At 43.9% G+C, this 13010-nt stretch overlaps 1 protein-coding gene across 6 annotated transcripts in view; it reads right to left on the minus strand.

Annotated features, from left to right (window-relative positions):
• Window positions 1-266: 266 nt before the first annotated feature.
• ADAMTS9 (ADAM metallopeptidase with thrombospondin type 1 motif 9) overlaps window positions 267-13010 on the minus strand; it is a 156169-nt gene continuing 143425 nt past the window's right edge. For all 6 annotated transcript variants that reach the window (XM_026501180.4, XM_057311868.1, XM_057311867.1 and 3 more), the window contains 2 exons: window positions 3720-3814; window positions 267-1757 (listed from right to left, as the gene is read on the minus strand). In XM_026501180.4, the coding sequence (XP_026356965.2) occupies window positions 3725-3814 (90 nt within the window). In that variant the 3' untranslated portion in view covers window positions 267-1757; window positions 3720-3724. The remainder of the gene's footprint in view (window positions 1758-3719; window positions 3815-13010) is intronic.

Below are 13010 nucleotides of genomic sequence, written 5' to 3' on the forward strand. Positions count from 1 at the left end.
CCCACTTAAATCTCCTGTTTTATTTGTTCATTTGTTCCCCACACAGACAAGAGAGTAATGTCTCTTTCAGAACCACTTCAACTGATTTGAATGATGAAAAAGCAGACCTTGGGGAGAGTCCCCGTCCCTTATTAACTCTGAGTGGCAACTGTAATCAATGGGATTGCGAAAATAGGCCTTGCTTTTCAATCCGGCGATTTTAAAAATTAGACGGATTTTCATTCCTACTTGAATCAAGAGTGCAGAAACCATGTAAAACACAAATGTTCGGATGTGCTCATGGTATTTATTCATAGTATATTTTCACAATGTATTAATAAAGGAGAATAACACTTATTCATACACTGAGTATAACTTCTTCTGGAGCACTCTGGAGTTTGTTTGGCGTGGGAGGTTACTGCCAGGTTTTTCCTCGGCTCTTCGGGTTGTGGAAGTGGGCAGCATTTCTCAAACCGAGCACCTGCCAAGGGCCATGGGCAATGACTTCCCTTCAATCCGGTCAGAAGGGCAGAAAGACACTGACGTCAACTTCCATTTTGGAAATAAGTAACAAGCAGTAGATTAATGGAAGATGAGAAAGATCCGGGCGTCTTGTACTCTGCAGTTTGTCTTCTCACAAATGCTGGTTACGGCAGCAGCCATGAACACTGGTAGGGTCTTAGGCTCACGTCCCGAAGAGAAGTCATGTCACCAGCCCAGGTGTTTATGCACAAGGCAATCCTGATGACTAAGTTGTGAACTTCTCTGGGGTGCAGGGGGTGCTGAGGGTCACTCCATCCTGAGCATCCTCGGTCTTGCAACTGATAAACTTGGACAGCACTTTAGAACATCTTGGCACACTGTTGAGAGGATCCCACTTTCTCAGTATCACTCTGTGATGAAGTCGCTTTGCGGTATCCTCCATTTAACTTCAGAGAGATCAAGGCACCGTGAACTGGAGTGTTCATAACAAAAAAAGGAGAACAGAGTCCAACTCTCTTCCCAAATAGGCATGTCCAAAGAGAAGGATAAACAAGCTGGTCTTATTTTTCCAAGTGATTCTGTCCATTGCAAATTGTTCTTCCGTTCCTCCCTTTTATTAAAAATGTTTACATTTCTGAGTCTGATGATCACTTAAATATATATAATATATAGCACCAAGGCAGCAATTTTTTTTTCCCAGAGATCACATGAAACTGAATAGTTAACATAACTAATAACTGGAATGATCTGTGACGTCACTACATTCCTTATTGGCTGATACTCTCCTAGAAATGCCAAAATACACTTACACAACTCTTGTAGCACCTTGACGGCAGCTAGGTTGTTTGAAACAAACAAAGTACAATTCTCAAAAAGTAACCATAAAATCTTTACAGATAGAAGGTAAACAATAGTGTACCGTGACACTCAGGGATCACTGTTGTCATCGTACTACATATAACGTAGAGTACGTAAAACGCAGTGATCTGACCGCAAGGGACAAAATAATGCAAGAGGCAGTCATAATAGAGCCATTTTACGTACAAAAATATTACATCACAATAAATAATTTCAAACATAAATATTAAACTTTACATCATTAGGATATTCCACATGTATATACACACACACATATACATATACGTGTGTGTGTATACATGTATATATGTGCATATGTACACACACACACACACTCATACAAGTACACACATACACACACAAACACACAAATTTAAGGTGGAGGTATTGCATGACTATCCTTCATCCATCCCATAATGGCTTCCTCTTCAGAGCACCTGAAAATAAACAAACCAAATAAGAAACGTAACCCGTCTGTCTCAAATGCCGTACGTAAGTCAAGAGTAGGTAACCCATACATTTTTACATACAGAATTTTAAAAATGACTATTTTCTCTAGATTTTAAAAGTGATGTATGTTTGCTATAAGAAACACGAACATTTCAGGGGAGTATAAAAAGAATAAAATAGGGACGCCTGGGTGGCTAGGTTGGTTAAGCATCTGCCTTTGGCTCAGGTCATGATCCCAGGGTCCTGGGGTCGAGTCCCACATCGGGCTCCCTGCTCAGCGGGGAGTCTGCTTCTCCCTCTGCATCCCCCGGCTTGTGCTCTCTCTCTCGCTCACTCTCTCCCTCTAATAAATAAAAATCTTAAAAAAAAAGAATAAAATAAAAAGCTACGAGCCAGAAATCTCTCACATGAGATAATGCTCTTCAAATATTGGTATATTTCCTTCCAGGTTTTTTCTAGACATACATGTAAATATTACGTATATATACTCACTCAAATTTTACTACACATAAACATATACAAACTTATTTTACTAGATATAAAATAAGTAAAATACATATAAAATGGGGATCTCTAGTGGATACCTGCTGACTTTGCCTGCCTCCATCTCATTTCCTCTTTTCTGATAGCAAACTCCTTCTTCTTCCTCTTCTAAATGAAGCTGTCCATCACCCAACTCCAGGTGGGTACATGAGCTCAGTCTCCTGGACATTGTGATTGGTTCAGAAGTGCCCAGGTGACCAGTGGGAGCCTGAGTTCTTGTGCAGAATGGATGCTGGAGGTGAGCATTTATCTGGGGCCATGAGCTGCAAAGATGACGTAAGCCTAGAGCTGCCAGGGACCATGGAGTGGGGGAGATGGTCTGCCAGAGAATGAAGCAAGCCTTGCTGACCGATGGGAGTATGAAAGGGTCTTGATGATTCCATTTGAGCCTCTCGATCCAGCTATGCCTGAAGCTACTCCACTGCTTGGCTCTCTCATTTATTTAAGGTGATAAGTTTCCTTTTTTTCCTGTTGCCTCTTGCAGTGGAAACAATCCTAATTTAAAGATCATCATTTTGAATATGGATGTTTAATCAAACAGTGAAATACTGATACATAAATGTCAGGTAGGTACTCCAATGTCATGATCTGAAGAGCCCTACAGGAGAATGGGCTGCTGAAAGCTTGAAATAAGTTGTAGAAGGCTCATAGAATTGGCCGAAGGCACTGGGACAAGACAAAGAGTGACCACTTCAGTCCTCCACCCAGCAGAGGGAGCATATACCAGCATAAGGTAGTTGGACCAGGCACTGTCAGACCTTAACATGTGTGACTCTCTTGTGGATTTGTTAAAATACAGATTCTGATTTTGTAGGTCTAGGGTAAGGCCCAAGAGCTTTCATTCCCAAAAGTTCCCAGGTGATGCTGATCACGGTAGTCCTTGGAGGACACTGAGTCACAAGCGTGTAGAACAGAGCATTCATCAAGGGCTCTTGTGCGGGTTCAGTGACATAATGCCTGCAGAGTGCTCAGCACGGTGCCTGATGCACTGTCAGGAATCACTGAGTGCCATTACTATTACTCTTGCAGTACTCTCGAGCAGTATCTCAAACATGAATCCGTAAGTCACTTGAAGCAGAATTCCATGTGTTAAAAATACAGATTGTTAGATGGGCCAGAGACCTAAGGATCTCTAGAGATGGAGTCCAGTAAGTATTTCGAATAAACCCTGCAGAGGAGTCTGATGCAGGGAGCCTAGGGACCTCACATCCAAGGGTGAAGTGCCGAGGACCTCAGTCACGTGAGGGCAGTCGAGCAGGACAGAGAAAGGTAGACTAGCACTGAGTCACTTCCAAGCTGCTTCACACTACCCTGGCTGGGGGCACCTGACCTGTATGTGCTAGTCATTAGTTTACAGAAAGAACAGGAGAGAGAGAGAAAGAGAGAGAAACGTGGCACTTACTTACCTTAACTATAAAATTCGGACCTCCAGGCCAGTGCCAGAGGATGGAGTACATTTTCCACAGTAACCACCGCATTTTCCTATGACCCGGGTACCGTCCTGCAAGGAAATGCACGCTCTCAGACCACCTACTTGGCTAGTGTTTCCAGGGCTGCCACTGGCTTTGGGGAAATCTCTCTTGCATGCGCAGGAGGTAAGCCTTCAGAACAGAAGCAGAGCCCAGCACTCTCATGTGGTCTAAAACAGGGGCGGACAAACCAGGGTCTGCGGGCCCAGGGCAGCCTGTTTCTGTGTGGCCCATAAATCAAGAATGGTGTTTACCTTTTTAAGTGGTTGAGAAGAAGCAAACCAAGAATAATATTTCCTGACATGTGAAAATGATGGGAAATTCAAATTTCAGTATCCATAATAAAGTTTTATTGGAACACAGCCACGTTCATTGATTCATTTAATGTCTGTGCCTGTGTTCAGGCTCCCACAGCAGGATGAGTGGTGCTGACAGCTCACTGCTTTACCCGGCTACTGAGCGCCCTGCAAATCACGGTGACACCGCTGTAACTTGGCCGTGTTGTGAATGCTGTGCGTATCGCCCTATCATAACATTCTGCTTTATTTTATTACCCGTGCACACCATCATGTCAGAACCAGAAAACAAAAGTGACTTTGAATGTTGCTCTTTTAAGGCACCTTGGCTTAGGAACCATTCTGTTATCAAATTGAGATGGCAAAGCATTGTTTCTCCTGCAACGACGCCACAGCCACCGAGAAGAACACAGCACACACCAACGCTACCAACCTCAGCCTCGTCACACATTCCCAACTCACAAGGAAAGCAACGGTCGGACATTTAGAAAATTTACAACTGAAGATCTCCCCCACAGCGCAATTTCTTGACGTGCTAGCCAAGCAGCGAAAGCAGGGTACCCCAGGGTGAGTTACCGCCATCTTGTTTCATTGTAACAGGTGAACAAATGTGTCCAGAGAAAACGCATTGTTTAAGACTATTATCCTTTCGGTAGGAACAGTGGTTTGAGAAGTTAATGACATTGAAAGCAACGTCAATAATTAAAACACAAGGCAAATAACTTTGGGTGGTATTTTTTGACTCTTGATGAGTTGATAGGTGGATAGTATCACTATCATTCCGTTGTTTATTTGAGGAGGTGAAGCCGAGTCTGAAGTGACTCAAGAATTAGCTTCTGTGAAGAGTCTGTGTGGAATGAGTTCAGGCAGGAAAGTTTCAAAGCAGTTGAGGAAACACTAGCGCCGAATAACTGAAGTGGCATCTACCAAGATTGTTGACGACTGACAGTAGTAAAAATATGCAGAAGCAGACAATGCGTTAATTGGCCAAATGTACAAAGCTCATAAAAATGTAAGATGTTGGGGCACCTGGGTGGCTCAGTCGGTTAAGCATCTGCCTTCTGCTCAGATCATGATCCCGGGGTCCCGGAATCGAGTCCTGCGTTGGGCTCTTCACTCAGTGGGGAGCCTGCTTCTCCTCCCACTCTACCTCTATGCTCTCTCTCTTACTTTTGCTCACTCTCTCGCTCTCAATTAAATAAATAAAAATTTTAAAATGTAAGATGTTCGAAGCCTATAATTACTCATTGTACTATCCCCCAATAGGCACGCTGCGGAAAACACAAGAAATCTATCAGGTGTCACCAGCAGTATCAAGGATAAACATCTTCTGCTACCATGAACTTATCCATCATCAGTTTTATAAACTTTTTGTCCGAACTAGAAGCTGAACACCCCACTCACGCTACCATCCAGCGGTTGGATAACTGAGCAGTGGTAAAGTTTTACTGTGAACTTTTGAGCTTAGGGCTGGGATTAAAATTCTTCTGAATGAGAGCTGCTCTCCATTGCTGTCACTGGACACTTACTGGCTTTGCCCATTAGCCATGGCTATGGATTTGACAATATTTCCTAGCGAATCAAACGTAAATTTCAAGGCAAGACCTCTACTTACAGGCAACCTTATACTGTGGTAAAGTCATTGTAATGGCAATGAACATCGTTTCAATCATAAGTAATGTTAGGCTGCTTTATGTACTTTGCATTCTACTGAAAGTTAAAACAAGAAGCTACATGTCATGCCACATACATTTTTGGCGGATATGTTTCCTGAGCCTAAGCTGCCATTCTAGCAGCATCTTTTGGACTCTGATGTAAGTGCAAAGAAAATACCATAATTCAAAATCCATGTAACAAGGCAATCGAGGAGGTTCCATTTTGCTTTCAACAGCAAGTGCTTAATCTGCGATGTAATGACAGGCTGAAGAAAAATCTAACAGAATTCTAGAAATGCCTGCCAACCCATGAATATGCTCAATTAAAATTACACGGTTGTGGATTATATCAGTGTCTGTGTAAAAATATATTTATAAAGATGAAATACAGAAAATCTCATCTCTGATCAGCATTAATAAACACTTATCACCAATTTTGATGATAGATAAGTAAGCAAAATATTCAGCTAATTAAGCAAAATACTACCCTCTCCAAATATTCCCTTCTTCTCATTGGTAAAAATGTATGGCAAAAAAATTGAACTCAATTATTATTTTTAAAACTGAATCAATAAGAATTTTGTGCAAATTTCTTTCCACTCTTGTCATATAAATACATATATAATATTATTGATTTTGCCTCCTGGCTGGCAAAATCTAAAATGTTTATAAATAAGTATAAATTATTTGGTTTTTCACAGAAGTTTGCTGGCCCCCAGTCTATCCTTTCCTGCTTCTCCAGATTCATCTGTGACTCTCCAGATACCATCCTTTCCCTCTACCCCGCCCCTGACCTCTGCATTTCTTTGGGTTGTTCTGACATGCCCCTTACCGCATAGGCCTCTTGCACATATGATGCCATTTCCTCTAATTGGAACTCTCTTCCATGTCCCTCTCCCCTCTGGGTGCACTGGACCACCCCACCTTTTGACTGTTAAATTCTTCAGAACCCAACCCAGGGGCCACTTCCTCTCAGACACCTGCCCCACAGCAGCCTGTAAAACTGGGTAATTCTTTCTTTACAGCTGTCTTCCTGCTACAGTGAAAGCCCTGTGATGGTAAGGCCAATGTCTTTTTCAATTCCAAGGTCTCCAGAACCCAAGAGTGTATGGCTCAGAGTGAGACTAAATACACATTTGTTAAATGAATGAGTAAATGAGAGGCTGAAGCTGATGTACACCCTTCTTTTGGACCTACAATTCCGACTGCTCGGCTAATTCATTCCCCTAACACTTGACCATGCTTCAAAGAACTCCCTGGCTACTTGTAACAGTATCTCACTGTGTAAATTTACCAGGTCATACCCGTCCCCCTCCACCCCTCCATTCCTGCCTAGTGTTCGGCATCTTAGATGGTTCACATTTTCCACTATTGGGAACAACATTGTGATGAGCCCTACTTGTGCCTACATTTCAGGGTATCTTTGGGCTACATTCCCAGAACTAGGTCAAAGGCATGAAGATTTGCTTCCTATGGCCAAATTATGGAAGTCTCTTACAAATAATGAATCATCTTGTTTAAAAAGAAAGAAAAAAGCTTTGCCAATTTAACAAAGAGAACAAAATAGTTTCTCTTTGAAAAATTTGCTTGCCTTTGATTCTGAGTGATATTAAGTTGGAAGAGTGATTTCTAAGACCCTAATTGGTCCTGCGTTTAGGGGCTCATATTAATTCTGGAGCTAGTCTGACACCACCAACCGGATCTGATGCCAGATCAGCCTGCTAGCTAGCTCCAGCCGTCTACCTTCTAGAAGGTTCTAGCTAGGAACCTTCTTCACAGGCTGAAGCACTGGTCTGCAGGCCTGGAGAATGCTGATGCGCTGGAATGTCTTCTGTCTCATTCAAGCTCATGCTTTATCCACACTCTCTCCTGACCCAGCAGTGGAGAGAACCAGGGTCAGACTGCTTGGGGCTTGTACTGCATTTTTAAATAACCTCTCTAAGCCTCGGTCTCCTGGTGCATCTGTAAAATGGGGGATACTATTTGTCTCCCCTCAGAGGTTTGCGGTAAATGCAAGAATGTATAAAGAGTACTTAGCAGACTACTTGGCCAGATGTATGTGCTCAAAAAATATTAGCTATTATTATCATAAAAGTAGTTTTTTATGTGTGAATCTCCACCATAGCCTATTCTCATGGAGATGAGGAAAAGTCTGGCTAATCATAAAGCTGCTGATAATGGCTTTGCAACGTTCATGCTATTTCACTAATTGGAACTCTGTTAATTTGATTTAGATAGAGTCTGAGCTAAAACTTATCACTTTTACTACAGAGTACAAAGGAAAAAAAATACTGGGAAAATGATTAGCATAAACATGATTGTCATGGAAACAGTGCCTATTTTAGAGAAAAAGGTATATTTTCCAGCATCTTAGAAATACCCATTCACATACAATGAAACACTAATTATAAATCACTTTTATTTCTTCATTAGAGCAAGCCCTGTAAAAATCTCTTTCAAATGAATATTTTGTTAGCTTAGTTTGAGCTATTATATATAATTAAAACAAGTGACTCTCTCTTCCATTATGAATAGTTAATATTTCATACTTCTCACTAGTTTTTTTCTGGTTTTCTCAGTCAATATGACCTGGGGAAGTAGGCTCATGTGATTTAGAAAAGTCAGCACATCTATGTTGAAATGTGTTTATTTACATTTCTTCGGAATGTGCAGGTGGTGAACTGCCCATAAAACACAGGAGATATACCTATCTATCAATCGATCGATGTACACGTGTGTGTGTGTGTGTGTGTGTGTGTGTATTTCTCAGTATAACCCTAGAGGGTCACATATATGTGAATACATACATTGTCTAACATTTAGAATATCTTTAAACATCTAACTTCTATAGGAATGTACAGAAGAAAACATATACATGTATAAAATGTGATTTTTCTCTACTGGCCTACGGTGTGATTCTTACACTGTGGCAGTTGGATTTTCATAAGTGAATTGCGAGTTGGGAGGCAGTCCATGGTAGGTGAATGAGAGCTGATTCTGTCCCACGTATACATACGCACCCTGCCCCCCACCCAACGTTTATCTCGTGTTACCTTAACTCCACGGGTTGTAAATGAGCTAAAAGATATAAACTGAGTCCATCTCCTCTATGACAATAAGGAGTTCATTAATTTTTAATTTCAAAGCAATTCTTCAATCTACAACACTTCTCCCAGCACAAGGAATGTGGTTAGGGCCTAGGGCCAGGCAGCCAGGCCTCAGAAACACAGGCCCCTAGCTCCTTGCTGACCCCACAGCTTCCCCAGGCAAGCAAAGAAGCAAAGGGACTGGTGAGCACCTCTCCCATGTGGCTGGAAGTGTACCTCCCCTCACTCTGCTCAGCTCTCAAGACCGTTCCAGAACCTCCTCCTGAACAGAGGGTCAGAGAGCAGCTCTGAGAACGGGCGTGTGCACAGGACCTCTGGATGGGGCCGAGGGCGCTTTCATATACTGGGCACATTCGTGAGTTGAGGTGCACGGAATGTCACTGGCAGAGGGGCTCGGTATTTCAACATGCTCTCTCCAGTCTCACATCCGGGCCGTGCTCCCCTCTCTGTCTGTCTGTCCCTCACTCACAAGTGGAATAGAAACTCACTAGTTCCTGAGCACGGCAGGGGAAGCTAAAGCACTCCTGGGCCAAGGGGGTGTCCCACTGGCCTCATTCCCAGCTGGGGTGGGGGGCCCACAGGGGCAGGACCCCCAAGGTTCTCTGGGTGCCAGAGAGGTCCAGACTCAGCCCTGGCTCAGGTCACACAGTCCCCCGTCCTTCCGCTTTTCCATCTCAAGCCAGCCTATGTCCTTCGTCACCTTGGCCAGCTCCTAAAACCTGACTGCAAGCCTCGAGGCAGGGAAGCGTGGTAACATTAAGCGCTAACACCGCTCCTGTGCCTGCTGTTTGCCCAGAGACATCACACAGCTTTTGGACCCTAGTTCACGTATGCCCTCCAAGAACCCAGTCACGATCCTCATTTTATGGACGAATAAACCACACCCCAGCCCACCCTCCAAGAAGTGAAGTACGTCTCTCAGGAGCTAGTGAGGGCAGGAGCAGGCAATGCTACCGGAGAGTCTGCGAGCTGAACCTCTGTACTCTGCAGCTGTGAGAGCTTTCACCTCAGCACTGGGGGGGTCCTGCTGCTGGTTGGGACCGGGGATCCCTCTGTGACATCATGTGCTTACCCTCCACCCACCTTCTCACACTCCCTTCCCAGAGTTGATGAGAAAGCGGGGAAAATGGGGTTTAATGCATGGAATTTGCCTATTAAGTGTAGCTATTTCCATAATAAAAGTGATTGTTTTTATTAGTTAAAAATAGGAGAAATGTCTTTCCATGACACATGGGGAGCCCCCAGTGAACATGACAGTGAGACTTATTTTTACTGGTTCTTCTTTCTGATGATGAGACAGTGGTTCTGGTGATTCAGGTTTATCCTGGATATGACTAGAGTTTCCCTGCAGTTTTGCTTGGGGAAAACATTTTATTGCCAACCAGGTTTGGGGAATTGAGGTTTTCACTATGCCTTTTTCCCTGTAGCTTCCAGCAGAAAAGGGAAGAAAAGTAAGGAGTGATGATTTGAGACTGAATCAGAGCAGGGCCATTTGGAGGTGAGAGGATGATGACTGGCCAGGGTCCGAGTGCCACAGAGGACCAGGCCTCAGTCCCTTGGGGACACCGTGGCAGGTAACGGTGGGAGCAGGACATTATGCAGTTTTGCAAACTGTGTTCCATTACACGGAATACAGGTTATTCGGAGAAATTAAAAGGTCTGACTTTGAAAAGAAGGTTCTGGGGTGATCTAACAGGTCAGTGTTTCTCAAAATGTGGTCCTAGGCCAGGGGCATCAGCACCACCCAGGAAATTGTTGGAAATGTACATTTTGGGTCCCTCCTGAGGCTGGCTGTGTTTTTTTTTGTTTTGTTTTTTGTTTGTTTTTGTTTGTTTTGAGGGGGGAGGGGCAGAGGGAGAGCGAGAATCCCAAGCAGGCTCCATGCCCAGTGCAGAGCCCGATGTGGGGCTCGATCTCACCACCCTTGAGATCATGACCTCAGCCACCCAAGCACCCCGAGGCTGGCTGTGCCCTGCAGGTGATGAGTCCCGCAGGTGACGCTGATACACACTCCAGTTTGAGAACCACTGATTTAGGGGAACACCGGTTTGAACTTTATTCCAACCTTAATACACGAATGCTTACTGTGGTCTTCAAGAGGGAAACAAAATGTACAGTTTTTTCCCAGATGTCTTCAGCCAGGGAGGCCCATTTTCATGGAGCATCCTCAGGGGATGCTGCTCTGAGAACCACGTAGCAGGTGAGGCACACAGAGCAGCATTTGTCGGGGCTGCCAAGAGCTACAGATGGTTTCCACCTGGCTCCCCGGGATTCATAAGGAGTGCTCGACAGACCCTTGAGATTAATTTTAAGCTCAGGCTCTCTGAGCTGTCATGTAACACCAAGATTTAAAAAAAGGAAAATGCTGGCAGGCAACTGTCAAACCAACTCCCTCCAGCAAAGGCTAACTTCTCTCAAAGGCTTGGGAACCGGCCAACATTGCAGGGTAGTGATCATTCTCTCCAGCAGGTGGCGCTCCCTGCCGTAATAATTTTTAGTTTCCAAATGAAAACAGCAATGGTGATAGGGACTAACAGGATGAAACTTACGTTACAGAGTTTACATAGATGGGTTCCTACAGAATCATGCTTCAGGTCCAACCATTTTGGACAGTTAATTTTTTGTTTCTCTGAGCGACTGAACCATAATATATGGACCCCGAGGGTTAGTGGCCGGGAAGAACATTATAATTTGGGAGCACTTTTTAAAACACGTGTGCATCAGCTATCTTTATTCCTTTCAGTGCAAAGGAAAACATTTAATGATTTATGAGCAATCAATATGGCCATTTAATGAATCAGATTTGAGGTGGTTGATTGGCTTAGAGAAAAAAGGGAGTAAGATGGTTTTTTTTCGTAGACAAATTTAACCCTGGCAGCTAAAAAAATGGGCTTGGGAAACTCTGGGATTTCCCTGGGAAGTCACAACTGATGTTTCTTCCTGGGGGGAAGCAGCTTGAATATCTTCTTTGTATTCTGATTTTGATAAGGTTTAGCAAATAAAAATACAGGACACCCACTTAGATGTAAATTTCAAATAAACAATTTTTTTAGACTAAATATATCCCATGCAATGTATAAGACAAGCGTACAGTAAAAAAAAGAAATTGCTGCTTGTTTATTTCAAATTCCAATTTAACTGGGCGTCCTGTATTTGAGCTGACAACCCTACTTTGGAATGACACCTGCTTTTCCAGTTCTCGTCTTCTTTTTCCTCCCCTCCCCACATTTCTGAGGAGACCCCAGGGTGGGGGTCATGGTGGAAGCAGGACTTGGGACCCCGGGTCATACTCTGGGAAATTTCCCATTTGTCCATGGGTCAGTTTCCTACCCCAGGTGCTCAGAAGTTCTGAGGGAAGCCTGGTAACAGGCAGCAGTTTCTGCCCTGGCTCTACAAGAGAGCTGCCTAGGGAGTTTAAAACTCTACCCCTGCCTCAGGTTCCCGTTAGGAAAATCAAGCTGGGGCCAGGGCACATGCATTTTAAGCTTTCCCAGGTGATTCTAAGAAACAGCGCAGAGGAACAGCTGCATAGACCAGGGCTTCTCAAGCTGTGCTGTGCTCATCATCTATCTGGTGACCTTGGTCAGCGGCAGATCCTGACTGAGAAGCTCTGGGGCCCCAGAAGCTGCATTTGCCACAAGCCTCAGGTGATGCTGGTCCTCCGTGGGGACCACACCTTGAGTGGCGAGATTCCTGAGCATGAAAACCTGGTTACTGTGGAGCCCCTGAGTGTCTCTCTAACGCTCCGGAAACATCCCCTGATAAGTCCTCCCTTTCGTCCAGCCTCCTTTACATCTCAAGGTTTCTTAAGACAACAACAAACATCTTTTTCCTCAAGTTCACAAAAGGAATCTCATGCTGGCTAACTGCAAAGTGTCCGGGCCACCCACTCTCTTAGAGGCTTCTTCCTGCTTTCAACTTCCTGGTTAAGTATCGCCTGATTACTTGGATGGTTCACAGGTTCACAACTCAGGGAAGAATTCACCAGAAGGGAAGAACAGGGCTCCTTCTGATGCACTCACTTACACATGCTTCACTTTCAATTTATTTCCTAAATTCTCTCCCTGACACTTTGCAAAATGGTTTGAGGAAGTGGGAAAGCACATTCGTTCCTTTCGCACCACCACAACAGACGAATAGGGAAGGAAGGAAAGAGAAAACAAAACCCAT

The sequence above is a fragment of the Ursus arctos genome, unplaced genomic scaffold (genome assembly GCF_023065955.2).
Source record: "Ursus arctos isolate Adak ecotype North America unplaced genomic scaffold, UrsArc2.0 scaffold_14, whole genome shotgun sequence".
NCBI lineage: Eukaryota > Metazoa > Chordata > Mammalia > Carnivora > Ursidae > Ursus > Ursus arctos.